The 26,179-nt window shown below is 35.8% G+C and overlaps 1 protein-coding gene across 7 annotated transcripts in view; it reads right to left on the bottom strand.

Moving 5' to 3' along the window:
* Positions 1 to 683: 683 nt before the first annotated feature.
* The window catches only part of CPT1A (carnitine palmitoyltransferase 1A), a 40,495-nt gene continuing 14,999 nt past the window's right edge, over positions 684 to 26,179 (bottom strand). For all 7 annotated transcript variants that reach the window (XM_065635343.1, XM_065635348.1, XM_065635344.1 and 4 more), the window contains 15 exons: positions 24,310 to 24,411; positions 23,486 to 23,623; positions 22,589 to 22,666; positions 21,844 to 21,951; positions 20,726 to 20,813; positions 16,378 to 16,573; positions 15,110 to 15,298; positions 13,938 to 14,043; positions 12,079 to 12,195; positions 11,042 to 11,206; positions 9,645 to 9,779; positions 6,319 to 6,471; positions 5,194 to 5,298; positions 3,035 to 3,127; positions 684 to 1,561 (listed from right to left, as the gene is read on the bottom strand). In XM_065635343.1, coding sequence (XP_065491415.1) covers positions 1,475 to 1,561; positions 3,035 to 3,127; positions 5,194 to 5,298; positions 6,319 to 6,471; positions 9,645 to 9,779; positions 11,042 to 11,206; positions 12,079 to 12,195; positions 13,938 to 14,043; positions 15,110 to 15,298; positions 16,378 to 16,573; positions 20,726 to 20,813; positions 21,844 to 21,951; positions 22,589 to 22,666; positions 23,486 to 23,623; positions 24,310 to 24,411 — 1,860 coding nt within the window. In that variant the 3' untranslated portion in view covers positions 684 to 1,474. The remainder of the gene's footprint in view (positions 1,562 to 3,034; positions 3,128 to 5,193; positions 5,299 to 6,318; positions 6,472 to 9,644; positions 9,780 to 11,041; positions 11,207 to 12,078; positions 12,196 to 13,937; positions 14,044 to 15,109; positions 15,299 to 16,377; positions 16,574 to 20,725; positions 20,814 to 21,843; positions 21,952 to 22,588; positions 22,667 to 23,485; positions 23,624 to 24,309; positions 24,412 to 26,179) is intronic.

The following is a 26,179-nucleotide window of genomic DNA, read 5'->3' as shown; positions in this document are numbered from 1 at the left end:
AGCATCTCCATTACGAGAAAAGGCTGAGAGAGCTGGATCTCTTTAGCTTGGAGAAGAGGAGACTGAGGGGTGACCTCATTAATGTTTATAAATATATAAAGGGTGAGTGTCACAAGGATGGAGCCAGGCTCTTCTCGGTGACAACCAAGGATAAGACAAGGGGCAATGGGTGCAAACTGGAACATAGGAGGTTCCACTTAAATATGAGAAGAAACTTCTTCACAGTGAGGGTGACAGAGCACTTCCAGTGCTGCTGGAAGGGAGGTTGTGGCTCCTGCTCAGGGAGGTTGTGGAGTCTCCTTCTCTGGAGACATTCAAAACCCGCGTGGACACATTCCTGTGTAACCTCATCTAGGTGTTCCTGCTCTGTCAGGGGGATTGGACTAGATTTTGAGGTCCCTTCCAATCTCTAACATTCTGTGATTCTATGAAACAAAATTACTCCTGCATTTCATAGGGACTGATCTTTGCTATTTAAGATGGGAGCATTTAATTATAGCTTTACACCTAACTGCGCCATATGGCAACATTCAAATCTACTTATGCCACGTCAACCTAACTTATAATTTGAAAACTAGATCTACGTTACTACTACTTCACCTTCTTTGCCACTAAGACAATGTAAAACCTACTCCCAGCATAAGCTTTTTTCCTGGGTTTAGGATCTTTCTTTTTTAAGGTACTTGTATGAACAAGCACACCGCTCCATTTATTTATATGGAAATAAAATCAATGGTGCAGCAAACATGCTTGTAAGTAATAAGAAAAATGTGATACCTGCTAATTTTACTACCTGCTACATTCTACTACCTGATGCAGCACTATATGATGTGGGTTTTTTGTTGTTGTTTTTTTTGTTTGGTTGGGGTTTTTTTGCAAAAAACCAAAAGATTTCTACAACTTGGTATGTTAAGGTGGGTTATATCATGGATTTTTTTTATGTTTTACAGAAATTATCTTTTTTAAAAAAAGCCACAACAAAACCCAATGAAGGTAAACAGCCACAAGTTTTGTCATTCATTGCATAAAGCAGCAGATACACTGAAGAACATTCTGCTATTAATACATAGCAAATCTAACTTTTTCTAGTATTTGAGTTTAAAACACTGTGTTTTCTCCCTTTGATTCTGGAATACAAGTAGATTAATTTTAAGTAAAAAAAGAGCAAGTGTATACAAATTAAGAGAAAACCGCTGTAGTTAGAATATACATGACTTCATGCAATTATACTGTATTTCATCCCTAGAAAGATACAAGATTTCTAAAGTCATCCTTCGTGGAAATAAACTCTTCCAAACTACTGAAAAGAAAATAACGAAACATCTGATACACTTCTGAAGTTTTCATAGGTGATGAAGAAGATGTTGACTCAGTTTCTTTGCCAGCTACTGTTTGACAAACCTTGCTCTCACATTCACTGTTCGGAAGAGTTCTCATCCCAACAACAGGAGACTGCTTGGCACCAAAAGGCAAATCACTTGGTACAGTTTTTACTAAGGTTAAATAAACCCATGATGTCAACCATTGCTTTTTGGATGTTTTTTCCAAAACGATGAGAATCCTTTAAAAAACAAAAACAAAAAAACAAAACCAAAGACTTGTACAGTTAATCAACAGTTATCCTTTAGGCAAAAGAAGGAGCCTTTTAACATTTGGTAATTCTGGAGCTTACAGAATTAGGGCATGTATTTTACCATAAAATGAGGAATTTAAGCCACAAAAATTTTAATACTATAAAATTTAAACCACGTTTGTGGTATTACTGACTAATGAGTTCTTCATGATGCATTTGCTTTCCTACAAACAGAACTGACATCATGTCCCTTTGCAATCAGAAGCATCTATAGCTTTCTGTTACTTTAAAATAGCTGTGTTTTAGTACTGAGATTTTATACAAGATTTTGCAAAAGCTAATTCTCAGAAAACAAAATAATGTTGAGAAAGTATATGACTAATGGCCTAGAAGTACTGAAAAAGCAGAAAAATATTTTGTATTTGACTTCTATCAGATTCCTGAATCATTTACCATTGAGAAATTACATAGATAATTGTGATTTTTCATTTTCAAAGTGTAAACAAACTATGAACTTGTTCTGTTTATTCTAAGTGTCAGATGAACAGTACAAGGAAGAAATTAAGATTACAAATATAAAGCATTAGCTACATTATGGGATATGCTGCCTTTTCTTTATGGACATTTGAATTGACTAATAAGTAAAAAATACTGAGAAATTTCAAATACAAGCTAACAGGCATCTAAAGAACAATTTGAACTGTGAAAAAACAAAGTTGTGTTTCCCAATCTTTAATGATTAACCAAAGGCACCGAGATCTCTCAGACAAGTTAAAGTCAGAAGAGGAAAACTAGTTCAGCTGAACAAACTCAGCATGTTTATTGAAGACACAGAAATCTAAAGGGGAAGGATAAATTGAAACTCACTCAAAGCAGGCCTCTGCAAAATCAGGATATTGAACAGATGACATCTACTACATTCTAATAATGGGTGTTATTCTAATAGTTTTTTGATTAACTATGTTTCTCAAGCACAGATTACAACTTATGGGCCAGCTTCTTTCACCATTATTTAAACCAAGAAGATTTAAAGAATAAGCAGCACACATTTTACTCTGTCTTTACAACTGCAGCCAGAGATAAATCAAAGCAAAAGTGTAATAACAAAAGACAGGAGACACCCATCTTACTGTTATGGGGAAGATGTAAGTAATTTTTCGTGAGTTCCAGGGAACTGGAGCTGGTGTAAATATGACCTTAAAACATATGCTTTCTTTATGCTTCAAAGCATAAGTGAAATAGAATATAGTTTCCTTGGTTCATAAAGCTATTAAATACATATAATTGGAGACAAAAAGAAAAACAATACCCAACAAAACAGCCTATGTTGAGAATGAAAAAACACATTATAACTGTATGTTGTAAGTCCTATAATTTTTTTTTTTAGACAATGAGTAGAACAGTTTTATAAGCAGATATCAAAACAGATTTATTAAACCATAGTAAAGGACAGAGCCTTACCGTGTCAGAACATGATATTTTGCTGGAGACATGGAAATGGATGGAATTTTCATCCAAGATAATATAAGAGACACCATAACCATCATCAGCCACCTAGGGGGAGAAGAGAAAAACAAGTTCTAAACTCTTTCTTTTTCCTTCCATTCCTAAATTATCTTATACATAATTACATGATTCTTACTTTGCAGTTTTTAATATTAGTTGCAATTTCTCCTCAAGCAGAAATTAAGTTTCCACATTTAATACATAATTTCTGAAGACTGATTCCATTTAAGGAAACAGCTCTAGTCTCATATGAAGTGCAAAGAATTCATAGTTTCTGAATATATGTCTGTAATTTTTCCCAGCTTTAGTATTTTGAACAGAATACTTTTTCAAAGACCTTCTATCAAGGTCTAGTCCTAAGCAGCTATACAACTTCAGTGCTTAAGTAGAAAGGAATTAAATAGACCAGTTTTATACCTAAACATCCTGTTTCATGGGATCACTCTGCAAATGTAAACACACAGTACATACATACGGAGTATACAAGCCCTGTATTATGAAAACTTGTCCGAAGTCACCCAACTCTACAGCAAATATATGATTCTAAACACCCATATCATGAGTATAGCTCTGGTCTGATTTCAACATCAGCAGCATTAACTGTCTCAGGTTTCAGTCTGCTGTTATATTTAAAGTGTGCCTAGTAAACACAGACTATCCTGCTGCCACTCTCCTTCCTCTCTTTCCTAACTCAAAGGATCACAACCTTCAAGCTCTTTGCTGCCAGGCAGCCTGTCTTCTCTCCATTAGTGCTACAGGGCTACATTCTTATATTCTACAGAATGGTGGCTTTGTGTGTGGTTTTTTGTTTGTTTTGGGTTTTGTTTGTTTGTGGTTTTTTAAACAACAAAAAAACCAACCAACAACAAACAATACATGGAAAGCCTGATGTACTCAATCTCTGGGCTATTTCAGCAAACCAAAGCACAGTTTTTGCAAGGACACAAGAAATGATGAAGGGAAATGTATGCAGGGTTATTTGGAAAGTCAGACAACTGAAGGAAGGAAATTAAAGAAATGAAGAAATAGTAACAAGGGAGCAGTTAATGTAGCATTTGCAAAAAGAGAAGGGAAAAACTGTTAGAAATTTGTGCAGCCAAAAACCTATTGTATTGCCAGACCACAACATTTTGGGGATTCTAAGTATTGACTTTATAATCTGCTGGAGCAAGCCAGTTTCTCATTAATGAGCAGTATTGCAATAGATAGGCTTCCTTGATACTGCAATTTAAACTCATTCCAAATTCAAGAACTACTGAAAGCTGCATCAGAAATATGAATACGTAAAGTAAAACCACCAAAGAAACAACCTCCAGCTTGACAAAACAGCCAAAATACACTGTACTTGTCAATCCAAATTTCCTTGTGGCAAAGAACAGTTCTGTGATCCCTCTCATTGTTCTTTCAAGATAAATGTTTTTTGAAAAAATCTGTTTTGAAGATTATTAGTCCAGACTATAGCCACATAAAATCTGCTTAACAGATTTTATTAACTATATTTTTTATCATCAATGGCCATGTAAAAATCTGGTAAAATATTATACTACAGCAAGTCAGAAGCTTATACAATCTCTAGCAATATACTAATTTCTTGAAAGTCTACAGAAGCTGTAGAATGTAGTTCTATTATTATTATTATTATTTTATTATGACTTAGCCACTACTCATACTTAAGAGGGCAAGCAGAACAATGTGAGTAGTTTAATTTGGAGGAAAGCATGAACACATTTTTTAATTAATCAGGAAACATAAAGAACAAGTCAAGTATAATTACTTTTACAAATCCCATTCTTAAAATCTAGTTTAAGTAATAAGGCATTTATCACTGTAATAATAGCCTGATGTACAGAAACTCTGGACATATGTAATGTGATAAAAGCCCCCACTTCCTCAGATCTCTCTGCCATGGAGCCCTGTACCGTATTTGATAATTGTGTATTTCCTTAACAATAATCCATTTTTGTAGTCGGATATGAAAAAAGGTGATGCAGATTTTTCTGAGCACATCCACATCATGGGAAAAAAACATTAAGATATCACAGATCTGAAATTTTTAGACTGGCATATTCAAAATAAAACTGTTTCGAAGTGGTACTTATATTTAGCAAACATACCGGTCCAAATCCTCCACCACAGGATAACATCTCAGGGTTCTTCTTTAGATCAATGTGTTGCTGTGGTGTCTGACTCGTTGACAACCTCCAAGGCTCTGACAAAACCTTTATTAGATGTGAAAGAGATGCAAACAAGTATAATACACTGTTTAAGAACATGCAACTTTCTCAAAAGCTAATCAAGATCATATTAGCAAGCACTCAACAGAGCAATATTAAGGATAACTTCCCATTTCAATTGAATGAATAATTAAGAAGCTTAAAAGAAACAGCTAAGCTTGTTCCGATATGCAAACCATTAACATATGCGGTCCTGATATCAATTCCTCAAAGAGAACAGAAGTTTTTTTCAATAGAAATGCTATTTCAAAACAGATTAATCTGTCCATAGCCTGGTAAATCCTGTATAACAGGTCTTGTTAACAACCATATTCAAATCCTGGTAAGATACTACATCAGGTTAGAAGCTTGTAAAATCTCTAACAATTCACATGTGTCTGGAAAGTTTGCGAAAGTTGTTTTATTCTTGACTTAGCCACTACTCACATTTAGGAGGGCAAGCAGACAAATGCGAGTAGGTTAGTTTGGAGGCAGAAAACATGAACAAGTGCAATATAATTACTTTTATAAAAACCAACCTTAAAATCTGGTTTAAGCAATAAAGCATTTTTCATGGTAATACACAGTAACATTAATGTTATGCATTAACCAAAAAAAAAAATTGCAATATATAGTTCCTTTAACTCAGAGTAACTTAAAGGAAAGTTATTTTGTCACAGTTCCAAAAGAACATTCTTCAGAGAAGAAACATAGGCTCTGTTGTACTGCCTTAAAAATAAGTAAAAGACCACAAGCAACCAATATTTTTTTTGCAATACTGACTATACTTTTTTGCAATCCTTAATAACACATATTATACTAAAAAGCTCACAGAAAGCATTACTATAAAACAAAATGAAACTAACTTGTGATCTACCAGCAGATGTTAAGTCATGCTAGCTAAACTCTTACTTTTCTTTTTTAGGAAAACCAGAGTTCTACAAGTACGTAAGCAGATACCACAAAACACTAAGTAAACAAAGGATGATTTACTGTAATCAATAGTTATCAATAAAAGTCACTTACTTCCTTAAGGAAAGGAGAATCTACAGCAAGGTACTTCGACACGACATAAAGGCAGAACAGATGGCGGTCAATGCCAGCACCAGTCATGGCAAGACGATATAAGTGCTGATGTTTGGCAGCAGCAAGCTGAAATAACTTAAGCTTATTTTCGTTCTAACAATGAAAAAAAGAATGGAGAAATATCAGTTAAGTGAACTGAGTTGAGGATGGAGTTGCAGAAGCTAGGTTCTCAAGGCTAGAGCACTTAAGGGTCAAGTACAAGACAATGCATGCAACTAACCAATTACTAGTATCCTCTCGCTTTTCAACCTCATGTATTCAATTACAGGCAGTAGCAAGTGTCAACTATTACTTGCTGTAAACACTGCATAATGAAACAGAATTTGTATTTTAAGTGTAATCTAACCCCAGAATCAAACACGATTACAACTCAAGTTTGCTACATTATCATATATTTAGTTTCTAGAGACACTGGTCTTAAAAAGTTAAAGAGCAAATCTCGACATGACTTAAGAAAAGTTGGAGTGGCAACAGCCATTTTAGAAGGCAAACTGACAACACTGAAGGTATTGGGGTCCATGAACAGTTTTGGGTGCCTCAATATAAGAAGGACATCAAACCCTTAGAGTGTGACCAGAGGAGAGTGACCAAGATGGTGAAAGGTCTCAAGGGCAAGACTCATGAGAGGCAGCTGAGGTCACTTGGTTTGTTCAGCTTAGAGAGGAGAAGCCTGAGGAGTAACCTCATTGCGGTCTTACAGACTTCCTCAAAAGAGGGACAGTGGAGGGGAAGGTGCTGATCTTCTCTCTCTGGTGACCAGCGATAGGACATAAGGAAATGGTATGGAGCTGCATCAAGGGGAAGTTCACATTGGACATTAGGGAAAGGTTCTTCAATGAGAGGCTGGTCAGTCACTGGAACAAGCTCCCCAGGGAAGTGGTCAGGGCACCAAACCTGTCAGTTACAGGAGCACCTGGACAACACTCTTAGTCGTACAGTTTAATTTTAGGTAGCCTTGCAAGAAGCAGGGAGTTTGACTCAACGATCCTTATGGGTCCCTTCCAACTAGAGATATTCTATGATTCTGTGTACACTGTATGAATACTGCAAGTGCTGAAAGTGTCTGTTCAACACACTTAGGTAGCCATTCTGTTAAGATTTTATAAGGTGGAATGCAACACACTGAGTATATTGCAACCTGTTACTTCTCATCTCCAGCATCACTGCATTTTACACCACTCATTTGGGACACAGTAAGCTGCCTATTTGACTCCAGCATGAGAAACTAATCAATAACCTGTGGTCATGCTAACCATGCCTACCACTGGCATTCAGGAGTAAAGCTTTGTGGATAGTCCATGGAGGATACAAATGCTCATGAAAAATTCTAAGGAAAAACCCAGAGAAAAGTAGAAGCAAGCACTAACGGCAGACAACTTTGTATAAAATAATATATAAATGCCTTTAATATTTTCATAACACATAAAAACTAAAAATTGCATTATGAAGGCAGGGTTCCTCAGCTCTGTGCTTAATCATTGCAGATGAAGCGCAATAACGAATCAACAAGGCTGAAAAAGAATTGTGTCTCCAGTAACCATAGGGGGGAAAAAAAGTGAGCAGAATGAAGTCTGATATATATATATATATATAATCTTGCCATGTATGGGGCTACCTTACTCCTTTAACAAAAATGCAGATGTTAACTGCAGAGATGTGTAATAGCAGTAATTCTAATATTAGGACTATGTCAAAATTACTTACACAGGGCAGTTGTACAGTAGCTGTGCCATACATTTATGTGCAAGGCTGGATTTCCAGACCTGCACTGGTTTGATCACAGCTCCCAGCACAGCATATTGAGAAATCCAGAGGGATTTATACAGAACTTCCAGAAAGATGAGAGAGAAAAGAGTTTCTATGTGCATCTGTTTTCTCGTAGTAATATTTATTTATAGAATCATGGGGCTAGAAAGAACCTCGACTATTCATCTGCCCCAAGATCTGATAATTAAAACTCTTTCCTGAAGGACCATTATGTAACTTACTTTTAACAATTTTAAAAGTGAAAAAAACAACATCCCTGAGTAATCTGTTTCAGGCTTCTTGCTATTTCCCTCCTTACTCGTTATCCTTACTAGCAGAATATGTTTCCCTAATGTGTTTCTTTCTGAAATTTAAGTCCGTTACTTCTTGGGACAGAGATTTTTCCGATCATCTCTGCATCAGCCTTTTTATCCTCTTGAGCACAACCTGGCTCCCTACCTCTTCTACAGTGTTTTCTTTAGACTAGGCAAGAATAATTAAGTTCCAACTCTCCTCACAGATCCTCTTCAGAGGTGTCTAACCATCCTTCTTGCTCTCCTTTCTATTCTCTCCAATCCATCCATACCTCAAGTGTGGTATCCAAAACTGGACAAACCACCCCAGCTAATGCTGTACTACAAAAAAGTGCAGAGAGAAAAGACTACTAAAAATAAAGGGCAAGACTAAATTGAGGGCTCCTTTTTTCCCAATGACATAGCACTGAATGTGCTATGTCAGTGTTCTGTTACTGATTATTTTAGTCCTAGATCTTTTTCATTAGAACTTCTGCCCATGCAGCTGTTACTCAAGCCTAGATGCAATACCTTGAGTATCTTCCTATTGTATAAAACCCTCTTTTTCAGGTCAAATTTTTATTGACTCTGAAGAACTGGAAATGCCCTTCAGCTTAGCAAAACCTACAAATGTAATGATTCATCAACTGTATCTGTGAAAACTGTGATTAGCAGTGGATTAAAGAACAGACAGTCCTCAAGACAACCATCCTCTATCCTTCCATTTTGACAGCAAACATTTAAGGAGTATTGTTAAAGTTTTCCAAACCAATAAGTTTTCCCCTAGACCATGCTTCCTTTGTTTGCTAATCAGAACATCACAAGAAAGGTTAAAAAGACCAGTGAAATCAACATATAAGAGCACTTACTTATTTCCTGTAAATAATACTTGCTTCCCTATCAGAAAGGAAAGCTTAACTGGTATGAGATTACTTGTTTTACAAAACTGTGTTTGAGTTTTACAAGTCATCTCAGTTTTCTGCATTTTAGGAACTGTAAGAAATGGCATCTTTGGCTAAGTTACTGCCTTTTTTTTTTTTTTGTATAGCCTTGAATTTCTGCCATACTGACAGAGAATGTGGACAATTACCTTATGCTGCACTTCTTTCCTAAAAAACAAAAGGCATCACTTCAAGTGTTTAAAAACTATTTAGGAACTTATATAGATATCTAGTGATAACTCATGTGCCTTATAGATTGTATGAGGCACCAATACTGTGAACTTACACTTTCAGTTGGGTCTTCCATGGTTCGAACAAATTTACATGATTCAACAGTACACGAACGAACAGTTTCGGTCCTGCCTTCTCTGAACAAGCGTGTCATAGAGGCTTCGTATGTTAAAGAAAATTTTCCCATGTCCTTGAAAAGGCAAAAATAAGAACTCAAACATTTAGCCAGACTTAGCCACTTTCTTAATCAACAGTTCAAGGTAAGCAGACAGGATATGAATCACTCCACAAATTAAACTCAACATTAAGATTTTAGTAGCCCACTATTAACAGCCTTACTTAAATATAATAAAGGCAAAAATAAGATTAGTAGTGGGATTTGATAAACACTAATAGAATAACCAAACTAGCAACGAGTACCCTCTGCATTTTATATTCAGTCTTCTTTAGCTTATAACATAAGCTGGTTTAAAGGCTATCAAAAACCCATTTGAAAGTTCAGTGGCTTACTAATTAACACATCTGTGGTAACTAATCAAGAAAACCGTAATATCCTTAAAAGTATTTTCACTTAAGTTTAATAGCATGAAAACATATGACAGTGTGGGGATCTTCAAGAATGTGAGAACTGAAAACAGTCTGCAAAATCCAGGAAGCATGGCTTCTATATTTCCTGTAGATGCACACAATCTGCAGATTAAAAGTTGCCAAATGACAGAAGTTTGTCTAACACATTAGCAAGTCTACCTGTAGACAGAACAGATTGTGAAAGTCTATTCAGTTTCAGATTAAGAGATCAAATAAAAAAGGTGGGTGTGTAATCACACTATTTGCTGTGTAGCTGCCCCAACCAGTGGTAAGAAAGACTGTAAGGGGTGATAGCAGCCAGAAAATCGACATGCTTTGAAAAAGTATTTGGAATTACTTTAAAAAAAAAGTAGAACCGTATCTCAACAGTGACAAATAGAAAGTAAAATGAAAAACATTGCATGCTGTTACACTGGTGTTTTCTAAAAGCAAGTTATAGAAAAGGTGAACTAACAGAAGAAAACACAGGCAGCCATTTCTGTTAATCCTGTTAGGGAGTGTCCGTGACTACCGAAATAAGGGTGACTCCAAACTAAAAGGTAAGTATAACATTGTTTAGATTATAAACACAGCTACTGGAAGTTTCATATCTACTTCTTTCAAGTGCAAAATGCCTAGGGACAGACCAACTATGCAGAGAAGAATAATTTGTATGAGTGCCAATACACCAACCTTTGGACAATTAATTTCCAGGTAGTAATCTGTTTAGGGTTTATAGGAATTTCCATTGAATGTCTTTGATAACCTTGCACAAGCAGTGCAAGATTACTCTCAAGTACTTTATACAGTCACATGTTTGAATCACAAACATGGTATACCCAAACTTAATGAGATTCTGTAAGCCAGAAAGTCTGTTCTTCTTACCCGATAGTGAGCAAGCTGCAGGGCAAGTTGCACGAAGCCATCAGGGCTGGTTTTTGCTTTCTTTATTAGTCCCTTCCCAAAAGCATCAAAGAAAAATGAATGGAAGTCCACATCATCTGCCAGAGCTATGGCAGTGCTCAGAGACCTCTCAATCACTTCTTGACACTAAAATAAATAATAAATATCTACAGGCATATGCAGCATTTGAGAGAACTGTTGAAAAAGTGTAAGTATTTTAAATTGATAAATAAGAAATTATGCCTTTATTCATGCCAGGAACATAATTATCTAAATAATCTCCCCTTGGAGAAAAAGGAGAAGCTATCTTTGCCAGAAAGCTAAAATTCAAAGAGCTATTTAAAAATAAGCTTTAAGCCAATACACATCTAGCATCCAAAAATTACACTTTAAAAAACACCAGCATGAAGACGGTTCATATCACTAGAACATAAAAGAATGATCGACAGAGATTAGAATGGCAATAGTTGTGTGGCTTCCAATCTACAATACATGCTTAAACATATCACCACCATTACCTTTATATTCAAAATTAAAATCCAAATAGGTGATGGCACTTTGTCTAGAACTCAGGCAAAAAAAAAAAAAAAAAAAAAAAAAAAATCAAACCTTATTAAATATGTATACAGAATTTTGAACACAAAACAGACAGCTGATCTCAAGAAACTATTACACAAGAGCATTTGTTGTGACAATAGGAATGAAACCTCAGGAACTTAAATTTCATTTTAATATAGCTACTATTTAAAACAAGTGGCCACTTAATTTTGACATGTGGCCAACCAAGAGAGTTTCTAGTAAAAGGTTGGCATTTCCTGGACAGAATTTTTTAAGTGATGTTAAAACCCCCTGGTATCTTTTTAAGTAAACTGGGTAATGTCCACACATGAAATACACATCTTATAGGACTCAAAGGAATTTAAAGCTGATTTATAGGGTTATCAGTAATTGCTTAAATGATTTAACTGCTCAGGGAAAGAGGAGTGTCTTCCTCAAAGCGCAAGCTATTCTGTACTTACTTCTTCTGGAATTTCCCACTGTAGTTTGGTAGGAATAGGAATATTTTGATTGGTATCTCCTTTGCAATGCCCATCTTCTGAATAGCCCAGTTCAAGATACTCAGTTGCCATTACATTCTGCAAAGAATGATACTTCTTCAGAATTGCAACACATTACATATTGCTGTGGAATTAGGATTTAATAATGAAACAGATATAACCCATTTTCAGTACATAGTGAAATACACCATACAATCTATTTCCAAATACTGAAAACAGCTGCAAGTGAAGCCCTCTGTTTTACCTCTTATTTTAAGGCATTTTCACTTATGTTCTGAGTGGGAGGAATGCCAGATATGCACAAACACCTATTCAATTATTCAGGTGCACTTTGTTAAATGCTACTGAATTATTTAAAATTATTAAACTAAAAACCCACCTCAAACTTACTAGTAGTACGAAAATCAGATTTCACAACCTTTGTTCGATTTAACTCTAGAGAATTTCTAGAAATTTGTCTAGAAATCTGTCAAAACTTGTTCATCAAGGAACAGTTTATTTGAAAGCGCATATCCCTGCAAGAATTTAATCATTTTTAAGATTTGCATCCCACTCAAAACTGCAGTTCATTTTTATGCACACTAGAGTTCTTCGGTGGGGAAGTAGAATGTTTCTAAGACGAACAATACAACTTGAACAACAGATAAAAAAGACTCTGTCTTACAAGATTTTAAACATCACCCTCTATGTAAAAAGCCAATCAACAATACACAAACTAAAAACCACAGATTTATCAATAGATTTGAAGAAAACGCTTGACAAAAATCTATTGCATGTTCTACATATATATTCCTAATGTCTTCTTTTAAGTTGTTTTTCTCACTTAGTGGTCAGAACATGCCAACTATGAAATAAAGTTTAAACCATTCTATTATAAAACCAGAAAATCTATAAAGGGCTAACAACAGATAACTTTTTAGAAAATGAAATCCTACTTAGTTTATTTTAGTCATCTTAATTCTTAGGAGAAAATGAACCAAATAATAGTAAGTACAGAGAGATGAATTAAATCATACAACATCATTCATTGAAAGAAAACAAAGCAACTTCCATTGAGGTAGTCTAAACTGCACTGTCAAGTCAATCTCAAATCAATTCGGCTTTCTTTCTTCCCTGGTTAGAGAATGCAATGAGAATTTTTTGTTCTTACATACATGGGGCAGCAGTCAGACCTTAAACCCATTTGCACAAATAAATAGTGAAATCAGAATCAGCTTATGTTTATGAAATAGTTTTGTGTGACTGAGTCATGTAATTGTTTATGGGTCTAAGCTTCAAAAAGAAAAAAAAAATCAAATAGGATTTCAAGTAATAAACTCATGATGAACAAACCTGACAAAAAGTGCATTTATTCCATTCATTTCAAATAAATAGAAGAGATAATTAAATCAGCATATCAATCTGCAGCTCATCAAATGATGGCTTAGAGGAAAAGTTAAACTGTGTACCATTTTTTAATATTTCAACAGTAAGTGTGAGATTTTTATAACACAAGAAAGCTTAAGTGCTTCAGGAGCCTGTATTGAAGAGGCAACAATCTATTGATTTAGAATATCATTAAAAAGTTAGATGGGGAGCTGTATCACTTTTCTATGAAGATATCTATGCTCATTAAAATGCAATAAAGACCTTTAAATTAAAAGGACAGCAACCTTTTCTTTTAAGCAAGGGAGGGGTTTTTTTAATTCTACACTGTAGACACAGGCCTATGATCTCAGCAACATGAATGCAAAGGATTGAAAGTAACTGCTGATCTTCAGGACTGTTGCACAGACCATATCATACGATCCTTGCATTAACTTTTTGTACTAAACACCTACCTCCCACAGGTGTCCAACAATAGGAGCATCTGCCCAAGAGTGCTCTGCATTCAGACCCATTCTGCCATTTTCGAATACTATAAGAGTGAATGTTTTATCAAACCATCTACAAAAGAAATTAAGAATTCCTTATGGTTTTATATATTTGAAAAGCATTTTTATACTGTAACTTCATCTGTCAAACATTCGCATTCAAATGCACTAGTTCTTGTGGGGTTTTGTTTGTTTTTAACAATATTTCATTTAAATAAACACACAAAAATTTTAACTTCATGAAGTTCAACCATGTGAACCTCATGAACTTTAACAAGGTCAAGTGCAAGGTCCTGCACTTGGGTCAGGGTAATCCCCAGTATCAGTAGACTGGGGGATGAATGGATTGAGCAGCCCTGCAGAGGAGGACTTGGGTATACTGGTGGATGAAAAATCGGACATGAGCCAGCAATGTGTGCTTGCAGCCCAGAAATTCAAACATATCCTGAACTGCATAAGAAGCAGCACGGCCAGCAGGTTGAGGAGACGCGATTCTCACCCTCTACTCTGCTCTTATGAGACCCCACCTGGAGTATGGCATCCACTCTCTGGTTTCCAGTACAAGACAGACATGCCTGTTAGAGCAGGTACAGGGTAGGGCCCTGGGAATGGTCAGAGGGCAGGAACACCTCTCCCATGAAGGAAGGTGAGAATTGGGGTTGTTCAGTCTGGAGAAGGGAAGGCTCTGGGATACCTTCTTGTGGCCTTTCAATATATAAATAAGGCATATAAGAAAGACCAGGAAAGACTTTTTACCAAGGCCCAGAATGACAGGACAAGAGGTAATGATTATAAACTGAAGGATGGTAGATTTTCATAAGGTAGAAATTTTTTTTTTTTATGATGAGAGCGGTGAGACACTGAGACAGGTTGCCCAGAGAAGCTGTGGATGCCCCATCATTGGAAGCGTTCAAAGTCAGGTTAGACAGGGCTTTGAGCAATCTGATGTAGTGAAAGATATCCCTGCTCACAGCAAGGAGCGTGGACTCAATGATCTTTGAATGCCCCTTCCAACCCAAACCATTTTGTGATTCTATGGAATTTATCAGCTTATAAGACACTAATTCACAGGTATTAGCCACATGAATTAGGGAAATTCTAAAATAGAGAAGGTGTTTTCCTCAGAGTCAATACTGTACCTGTCATAACATCTGCCATGTAATAAGGATTTTGCATATGCATCCAGTGACCTCACTGGATCTTCTTTTCTGTACCCTTGCTCGATGTCATCCAATGTCACAAAAAATGCTGCTTTTTCAACAGCATCTAAGGACTGTTTGTTCTTTCCATGGCTAAAATAAGCCTGTCGAGCTTTAGCCCACGGTACTCTGCAAAAAGAATTTGGTTTATAGCCAAATTACATTAATTTGTCAATGTTTTATCACCCTTAAGATCACTGAGGCATTCCTCCAAACTTATCAAATTTGAAGCAACTACACTCATTGCATTTAAACTATATCAGCAGTGACAAGTTCTGAAAATATATGTACAATGTAATCCTAGGAATCAATTCAACATCTCATCACACGTGTGAAGCTTTATCCTCAGAAATCCAGCATTTATGCAGCATAGATCATCTATGATTATATCTAAACAAAAGAAAATATCTATTCTATGGAAGAAAAAACAGTAATAATAATGTAAGCAATCAACAGATATTAATATCCATTGTTGTAACAATTAAATCTCAGAGGCTGGACAATTTTCAATGAAAGGTTCCACAGCAAATGCCTGAAACAGATCTGAAGTTGAGTAAGTCCTGAACAATATAATTTCTCTATGGTTGCACAATGTTTATTTACAAATTTACGTGGTTTTCCCAATGAAAACCTTCTTATGTCCAGTAAGAAAGTATATTAAAATAGACAGTTATTTCTCTCCTTTGTCCAGAAACGACTAGACAAATTGAACTAAGTTTGTCACAATTTAACTGAATTCGATGACCTTGTACCTAGAACCAACTGAGTACATACTGCTTTATTTTTAGGTACAAGTAATGAATATAGAGTAACAGATACTGAATTCACATTCTCAATATTAATTTTTAATATATTCTTTAAAATGCCAGTGAACCCTAGAGTAGATATGAAACTCTAGTAGCTCAATATGTGTAATACTGTAAAGCTTCCAATTACGACTCTTATTATAGCCACAATTAAACCAAACTTCTCCATGTAAGTATAGGTAATCTATATAAGGGGTTGCTGCTGCAAAATTACTTCTGACTCCATGTAGTTACAAATGACTGAAGAGGTGTTACATGTTAGCAATATACAAAATCAGTGATCAAGGTATTAATAAATTGACTGCAGACTATTTTAAAATTCCAAAGCCAATATTCAATTAGTATCTTATGCAACTATTTCTAAATATGAAAATTAATTTAAAAAAATAATAACCACCATACCTATCTCCTGCAGTAAGAGCTGCTAGTTTCTTTTCACCAGTTTGAGGCTCCGAATCATCATCAAGAATTCTTTGCATCTGCTGTTCAATTTCTCGGGGTTTCAACAGTCTACCATCATGGTACAGCCACACCTTGAAGTAACGGCCCTTATGATACACAACGATGTGTTTGCTGTCTTTCACATGCTGAAGAGTATCTAGAATTGCAATCACTTATGTGAAAACAAAGCTGAAGTCTCAAAACACTAATGCACTAAATAACAGCAAATGCCTACTGCATGCACCACCAGTTAGCCTCAGTTTATCTGTTTTAACAAAGTAATAAATAGTGTGGAATAAACTGCACCCCTATGTTATTTCAGCAAAAAGATTCTTTCATGAAACAAATACCCAGATCTGATAATCATTAGCATATACAGCACCATTATTTACCACACTGGAGGCCAATATTAAGCTACTAAATCTGTATTTCTGTATCTGAAAAGTGAGCACTAGTAGCATAGTCTCATTAAACAGTCAGCAAAAGAACATGCTAGATGAGTCTGAGGAAAGGTATTTTTCAATCATCTGCATTCGAGTGCTGGACAACTTGTGGTACAATCTGTGGGGAGTCTTAAGAGAGCCCAAATTTAGTACCCTAAGCTTTTGCTCACATCCTGGCAGATGCAGAGTAAATACTCCATCTATGGCCAAAAACTGTAATGTTACAGGAGTCAGTGAAGCAGAAGCCTAGGCCACAAATTTTTCCACACTTTATTATCTTTATGGCTTAATACAGATAAGCCTGAACTTAGTCATGAGAGCATTGTATCAAACAACAGATGAAGGTTTCTACAACAGCCATGAAAAGCCCCCAACGGATGAAAACTGTTCACTGAATTTCTTCACTACCCCAAAGAACTGTTATATTTCTATGAAGCTGAAAAAAACACTACTGAGATGAAGAAATATGATGTCAAAAACGAGGACTGAGTCTAAAAAGTCACGATTCTGAGAGATCTGAGAAACATTGTACCAGGAAAGAGTTCTATACTTTGGGTGCTCTCAGCTGTCCATAAAGTTTTGGTAAGTATGCTCCATTTGCTGAATAGAAGCAGTTTTATACTAATCATGCCTTTGCTATCAACTTTGCATTTCTGCCAAAGGTAAGATACCTGTGATAAACGTGCCAGGATTGGCAGAAGTATCACTCCAACTGTCAAGTACCTTAATACAATGGGCTGTGCATTGAAGAGAAACCCCACAAGGGGGAAAAAGAAGCAGCAAAGCAACCAGCTAGTGAGGTAATGTTTTTCTACAATCCCAGTCTGAGTCAGGACACCCCAAGGCTAATGTACATTATGTGCCTGTATAAAAAAGACAACCTCTTCAGTGTAAAAGCAAAAGTGATTTCATTAGTCATCAACAACTGACTTCACAACAGTTGTTGAGCCCTGGCAATTACCTTTCAGACACCTTATGTGCCTAAATACAGATTTATGCACCTGGAGTTTGTTGGGGGAAAAAAAAAAGAAAAAAGGAAAAAAACCCACAACCAAACAAAACCACAGAAACCAAAATAAACAAAACCCCACAAAACAAACAAACAAACAAGAGAAAGGAAACATTATAAGGGCTCTTCCCTGATTAAAACAAGTGGTTCACTCCATAGTGTTTTATTAACAAATACGAAGATTAAATAACTGCTCAAGTAACAGGATACAATGTTCATTAAGATTTTACCACTAATTAACATGAAGACATGCCACAGAATTTTTCTGTTTGTTTGGGCTTGTTTGTTTTTATATATGCTGCTTCTTCAGGAACTTTAATATACATAAAATTCTTTAAACATACTTTTAATCAGAAGGCAAGAAACCAAGCTACTCCTGAGAATCTGGGAAAAATGTCTTTATAACTCAGCCACATACAGAATATCAAAAATTGATTCTCCTTCAGAAAAATAGAAACAATGAAAAAACCTGAAAAATAGGAAATGTGATGTGCTAAGGAAGAAAATAAGGTAATTTTATGATGCTGACTTAACTTTAATTTGAAAGACTTCAAGCAGTAGAAACTGAGAAGAAGCATTAATATATAGAGGATCTATTTTAGTCAGGTGTTACAGTTAGAACGGGCCACTTCTACACTTTTGTGAAAAACTCTTTTCAGAATAAGAGAATGCCAAATCCAAAGCTAAATGCAAACAGTTTATACTTTTATTATATTGAGGACAGGGAAAGGGTAGCACTTTCAGTACTTGACATATTCTAAATAACAATAGCTTATACCCTACAGTTTTCTAATAGAGACTTTAAAATTTGCCAGTCTGCTTAAGCTACTAGTTCATGATCAGAGAGTAATCACAACAGGTATATGCTTTGCTCCATTTTGCAGCTGAAGGAAGCTGAAGCATTGCTGGGAAGTAATTCCTCAATAAACTACCAAAGGCCAGCAGCAGAACCAAGAGTAAAATCCTTATCTGACACATACACCTACTGCTTTAGCCACTAGACAATACCACTTCCCCCCTTATTCAACTTCATATAGTACAGCAAATGTCAGACCTCCAGCAGGGAAGAGTGGGCACATCCCTGTATCTTTTTACAAACTCTTTATGGTTTTTTATTCTGTAGTTGAGTGGGACTAACATGCCCAAAGACAGCCTGAAACATGAGTTACAGTTCTCAAAGTTAAAAAAATACATCCTGCCTTCAAGTGACGGACCATAAGTACATTCCCAATGGAGGTGACTAACCAATAATCTATTGCATCCCAAATTCCTAGTGATGGTACTCTGCACTAATCATGACTGTAAGTATAACTCGGCCAAATGCTGTATTTCATTCTGATGCAGTGTTGGATCAACATGTGAATTCAGTTCTAAGAGGTTCTTCAGCATACAACCAGATCACAGAAACCTAGTTATAGCTTAAGCTTTTGTAGAAAGCAAAAGAACAGAAGCCTCCACTCAAATCTGCTGTGAAGTTATTAGCTTGCTTCTCAAAGAATGAGAAAATGTATAGCAAGGTTTTCTTCCATCTGTGGACTACAAATGTTAGTATTTCTAGATGCAATCTGCCTCCTTTTACAGTGACAAAACTCAGGGGGAAAAAAAAAAGGGAAAAAAAAGCCACTTAATATTAAGATCATATAATAATATCATAAAGAACAGCTTGAGCCTGGAAAATTTAGAATAAGCTGATGGAGATCTTTGGAGACTACCTTGGGGAGAACCCCATGATGAACCTTTCAGGATACATTACCTTTAGAAAAATAACAGCATATGGAGAAGAACCATCCTCAAGATCTTGTATGATGTATTGACCATCAAAAAACCATGATATTTTTATGTTGAGATGTAACAAAGAAAAATTTATCAAAGATTTGCCATTGACTAAAGTGAAATGCTTTTATGCTATAGACAGTGTTAATGAATGCATGCAATGAAAGCATATGTATGCCTACAGTACCAAAGTGTATATGACCTGTCACTTGTAATTATTTTTTTGACTGACCTAACACGATTGCTTGTGATCATGTAAACATATCCTCAATCTCCCACAATAAGCAGAAATTGCAGGAACAGACTCAGGTGAAAATGACCCTGCTGTAAGTCAACAGTTATGTCCCTCTATTCGACATTAAAACGTGAACAAATAAGTCACGCATAGCTTAGGATAATCAGACCATTGCTGGGCAGGACACGAACTAACAAAACCCAAAGTATATATTTTCTTAATGTATCACAGAGAAAGTTTTAAACACAGTCCGTATTACAGACGATGTCACTTCGCTGACGTCTTGCAATGGATAGAAAAGGTCAAGGTAACAGTGGCATTGAAAACCCTGACAGGACTAAGACCATACCTGCCTCTAAACCAGGTAAACAACTAGTGGTGAATGTATCTTCATATTGAGAAGAACACATTGGGACATTGTTATGAATCATAAGCTGAAAGGAAAAAGGGAAGGTGAAGAAAGCAAAAGATTTTTAAATGGTTGAGATAAGAGAACACAACTTTTACAAAGAAAAAAACCATGGATATCAAAGGATCATGAAAGACTGGAATGGAGAAAAGTAAAGGTTATTTATAAATTAAAAACATAGGGCAGACAACAGTTTATTGAAGTTAGTTTTTAATTTAAGGAAAAAAGACATAAAACACTGAAGAAGTTGCAAAATCACCCTAAGAGGAAAAACATCTATGCACTCTATAGCAATTCATTACTTCCTCAGTATCGGAACACAGTATTGGTGTGCCCTTGTGTCTGTCAGATCCTTATCTGGAAAAACAGGATTTCAGCAGAAAATACCCCAAAACTGAATTCCATTAAGATGTTTATTCTCTTTGGCTGGCCCTGCTTACCTGATTCCTCTCCTGGGATACGGGAAGTATTAAACATCCGTTCCCACTGAGCTGAGCAGAGTGGAACAGTAGATCCCATCAGAAGAATCTGTTTCACAAATGTACATTAAAATGTAATTTTGCATATACAATTAGCAAATTAAAAAGTAAAGAAAAAACAGGATCTGGTTAAAGGCTGTAGAACACTAAGATTTGTAATACATCAACTCTTTCCACCACCCCACCTCCCTGCCCTGTTCACTGTCTTTCCTTGAACTACATGTAGAAGATTGCACTGACATTCCAGTAGCTGTATTTTCTTCCCTCCTACCAAAAGCTCACCCTTCAGGAGGGATGACTGAAGCTAGCTAGCATCACAAATCCAAAGAGCTCTCAATGGCTGTTCTGGATGCAAAACTTACACATGCAGCATGCATTATCCTTTAATTTCTTCTTTTAGAGCTACTTCTGGCTGTGTAAGAATAGAAGTTCACATTTCTCAGATTTGTATTTACATACAACTAATCACATCCCTGTCATGGCCTTCAACAAAACTACTTAGTTTTTTCCACAATATTTGTTTACTACATCACACAGCCACTGGACAGAACAGAAATTCAGAATGGGATTCACCTTGCCTATCTTTGCTACCTAGAAATTAGTGCAACACAGGATTTTATCATCATCTAGACTTAGGCTGCCACTGGCCCACTCTTGGCCTCCAGGTCCTTTGTCCTGACCACCCATTGTGCTCATGCTTCATGATACCACAGACTTTTCAGACTTCAGTGGCCCAAAAGTACCATTACATGCTTAGTCCATCTAACATCTGTTATATGGAATACTTAGCATATGCAAATACAAGCCTCAACATACGCATTTGCCCAAAAGACAAGTAATTACAAATACTGCAATAAGCTGGCATGACAGAATCATGTATTTTTGATAGTTGGTAGTTTCTGCCCATGTGCAATTCAAGTGATAGCAAAGATGTTTGGGACCACAAGTTTAGTTACATCTTACATGTAGTTCTGACAGTAAGACATTCCCCCCCTCTCCTCTTCCATTCTGAAAATTGATCAACTTCTTACAGACTGTGCTGAAAAAAGATCAAAAGCCATTTACACTGATATACATACTGGCTTGATTTCTTGTCTGTCCAGTTTTTTCCGATAAAGGAGGATGGCATGGATAACATTACCAGCTCTAGCTGCCTGCAGGGTTGTGGGAGATAAATAAAGGAAGTCCTGTAAAGTACATAAGAATCATTAGTTAATGATTACCAGACTACATGTTAAAAAAATACTGATAGTATGCCTCGTCCACGTTCTTAAAGTTTATTCTGCTCAATACCACAAAGGCTTCAAAACACAAAGTACAATAGTGCTGCAAGTTGGTGACTTGAAACTTAAATTTCTTCAACAGTCACAATCTCATTAAATAGCATCAACCTAAAACACATGATAGCTGTTAATCTCCCAGTAGAAAAGACAAATGCTGCTTAAAACTTGAATCCAAGACTACCATATTTCCTCTTTTTGCTTTCAGTTTTACTTCTCCTACAGACATTTCTGGATATGAGCACACACTTTGGTGAATTGTGCTACCCATGAAGCTTTTGAAAGATTGATTGTTGCAGTTAAGTACAAAACTGTGTAAGTCATTACTGCATGAGTTTGCCTAAGTCACAGATGTGCTAAATTTATTATTAAGACAGCATTGTACTTAAGACATTGGCTGCATATTATACTGGAAGAAAGAAAAACAAAGGTCACATACTCAGTGGCAACACATTTGTAACAGAAAGATAGCACAAAATAAGTTACCTGGCAGAAATTTTACAGTGTTTCTTTGACACATAAGGTGTTTATAGTATTTACCTACCATTGCATAATAGTTACTATTAACCATAATTGGCCCACGTCCTCTAAGGTAGACATATTCTTCCCACCAATCACTAACCTGTAGTAGGAAGGAAAACAAAAGCAGTAAAATCTTAATGTCCACAGTTTGTGTCTTCTGTGTTAATGACTCCATAACACAACATTCCATACAGAAGTAGAAAGAAAACTGCTTGCTTGCCCCCCCCCTTCATAAAGACAAACAAAAAAGCCTAATGTGTTAAACTTTAGGGAAAAGAGCAAAAAAAGGGGAAAAAAAAAAAAAATTAAATTCAGCTGTAAATATCTGATAAGCTGCTGAAGAAGTCATCATCTTCAGGTAGTATTTAAAAATCGATCTCCTGACTGTTTTGCAGCCTTTGCCAAGACACTATAGCATAGCTTTGGCTACTGGGTACAGCTAGATGTTAGATAATATATCAGGAAGGAATTATATCACAGTTCTCACTATGATATTGGGTGTGGGTTTTCCTTTTGGTAAACAAATAAATAAATAAATTCACCACCATCAAAAACCAACAACCTTACTGTTACAGCTCTTTATTTCTCTTCCACGTGCATCAGCTGCTCTATATTAAAAAGTTGTCCTAAATCACTCTTCTCAAAAGCAATCATCACAGCAAAAGCTAAATCGCCTGCTCCAGAATAACAAACACAAACCAAGGATTCATTCTTTCAAATTCCATTCACCACAATGTTTGTGTATCAAATCACACAAATTACTTCTGTGCAAATCAGGTGGTCTCCAATGCACTTTACGAAAATATTAGGCAGTTTCAATTGCTGCCTTACACATTTAAGAATGAAAGTTAAGTCAAAAAAGGCAACAGGGAACAAATTAAGTCATTAGAATGACTGAGCCTCCTATTTATCTACTCACATAATTTGTGGCCCACCAGGATTTTAGCTTCAAATACCACTGAAGCCTTGGTCCCAAATTAAATGCAAAATCTTTGGCAAGACCCTCCATTCTTCTGAACTCTTCATCATCCATAAGTGGCCGAACAGATTCTAGATACTAGAATACAAGAAAATAATCAGCATCAGTATAGCAACTAATACGTAGCTGCTCGCCATTCCTACATAAAACATTTGACCAGTAGACAAAGATTATCCAGACTCAATTCATAAGGTTGCAAATACTATATCGTTAAAATAAGAGTATAAATTCTTCTAAATATCTGCCTGCAAACTAAAAAAATGAGACCCTTTTCCAGACATTTGTCAGCAAATCACAAGTGGAAGAGTTTACTTTTCTAAAGATACATTTTCCACTCAAAAAGGGAAGACATACTGCTGCTTCAGTATCAGAGATATTTTTTTAATCTCTAAAAATCAAATCTTCAGCTCCTGTGATATCCTATCCTACTTACACACATTGCTGTAAGGTTTTGTGTCATAAAACACAAGTATAAATGTTTAAGCTGTGGAAGATAAAATCAGTATGATTCAAAAGCCCTGGAGATCACACTTCGTTGCATAATTCATCCAATCTGAACTATGCCAGCTTCAAATTGTCACCAGTTTCAGTGGTTTGTCATAGCCTGTATTTTAATTTCTATGTATTTAATTTCTATGCACAAGTTTTAATCCACATTAACACCACCATGCAATACTTTTATAAGACATGGCAAAAAAACCCACAATGGCATCTGAATATGGATTCAATGTTACTGAAGAGAATGAATTAATTAATGTACATACCCTATTGACTGTGTCTTTAACAGCTGGAACAGGCAATCGTGGTAAAGATGTCTGGAAACTGTATAACATGGGTTTACGTCCTGAGAAGAGTTTTACAAGTGCCTGAAAAAACCACAAAAACCAAAAACAACACCTTAAATCATTAGGTAAAACAAAAGAAAAAACCAGAGCAATAAAGCATAATATAACTCATAGTTCTTTTCACTGGTAAATTATACTGTACTAAAATTAGGAAACAACCATATTTATCACTGTTTCACAAATAAAAAAAGGCCATGACATAAACTAACTTCCTAAAGGTTAAACAACAGAGCAGTGGAAGAGAAAGACAGTCATAGTAATTTCTGACTTCCCACACAATCTTCTGGTTGTTAGACAATATTGTTTATGAATGGCACACATTGAAAATAAAGACACACAGAAAATAAAGACAGAGTTACTTAGCATTTCTTCATACATTTTCCTCTGTAAAGATTAAAAAAGCAAGTCTACCAGCTGATCTTTTACTACGTAGCAGATACTACAAGAATATCTATTTTGTGCTACAAAACAGGAATCATTATCAAGCCCATCACTCTGCTAAAGATTGTAAATAACTACAGCCACCTTTAAAAATAATAATTATGCTTTATAAGCATGGTTTAATATTTTCCGAAGTTATGGCTCAATATCAATAATAGTATTGATGCTACAGGGAGTTTCTTCAAGCATGAGTCTATCTCATGCAGTCTACTGCATGATTTGAACATACCAAATTGTGCAAGCATGCCAGTGTTACACTCAGAGCTTGTATTAAAAAAAAAACCCAAACTAACAAACAAACAAAAAAACAGCAACAAAAAGAACCCAAATGAAACAAAAAAGCCAGAGATTACAGTTTTCATCCTAGCTGAAGACAGAAGCAGCATTTCTATGAGTACTTCTCGGCTGTGATACGCACTAGACTGAAAGTCTAGACCATGTAACTTCTAGGCTACACGAGAGGATTTTGACATTATCATCCTATTTCAGCATGAAAGTAAGGTCAAGTATTACACCAACAATCCAATGGTTAAAATGCTGAGTTTTTCCCCTTGCTCTCAATTTCCTTGGTCAGCACAGCTAGAGGAGGTTGTTTGAGGCAGCAGAAAACTTAAGAATTGCAGAGGATTACCAGCAAAGACTCCCCTGCAAATGGATTTGTATCAGAGTTGTCAGATGTACACAGATGCACCACAGTGATCAGCCCAATGAAATCTAATACTTCACGACAAGATAAATTTGAAGCTAGGTGAGAAATTAAAGCTTATATTTTCTTAAGAAAATCTAATTCCATACTTGGAGACAATTTTATTCCAGAACTCTTGGGCCAGGAAAGGCTGAAATTATCTTCAGACAGAGAGTACCTGCTCAACTGACAAAACCAGCAAACATATGACACAGTATTTATCTCTTAAGGAAACTTGCAGTATAGAATTTTCAGCAGTTTGAGATCATTAAAATGATCTGACAGACATGCATACCTAATTACAACTCTGATTTCACATGCAGACATAGCAAATAATCTCATTCTTGCATGCATTGCATCTGTTCACAGATTATTATTATTTTTTAACTTTTTTTTTTTTTTAACTGCAACTAATGCTTTCCATTAAGGATCCTTTTCCAACACACCACAATAACCAACATGAGCCAGATCACTCATCTTGTCCTTATATGGAAAACTGCATAACAAGCTACCCACCAAGGTTATGCTTCTTCTCCAACCCATTTTGGAGTCATACCACTAAATCAAATGAAAGGACATTCAATATTCTTTTCTTCAAGCACAAGATCAATTTTAGAATGGATAAATAGAAATCCTAAGATTTCAACAATGAATTAGGGTAGC

This window comes from Caloenas nicobarica, chromosome 5 (genome assembly GCF_036013445.1).
Source record: "Caloenas nicobarica isolate bCalNic1 chromosome 5, bCalNic1.hap1, whole genome shotgun sequence".
Lineage (NCBI taxonomy): Eukaryota > Metazoa > Chordata > Aves > Columbiformes > Columbidae > Caloenas > Caloenas nicobarica.
Note: the sequence above shows the minus strand (reverse complement) of the source record. Positions and strands in the feature narration are given on the sequence as shown.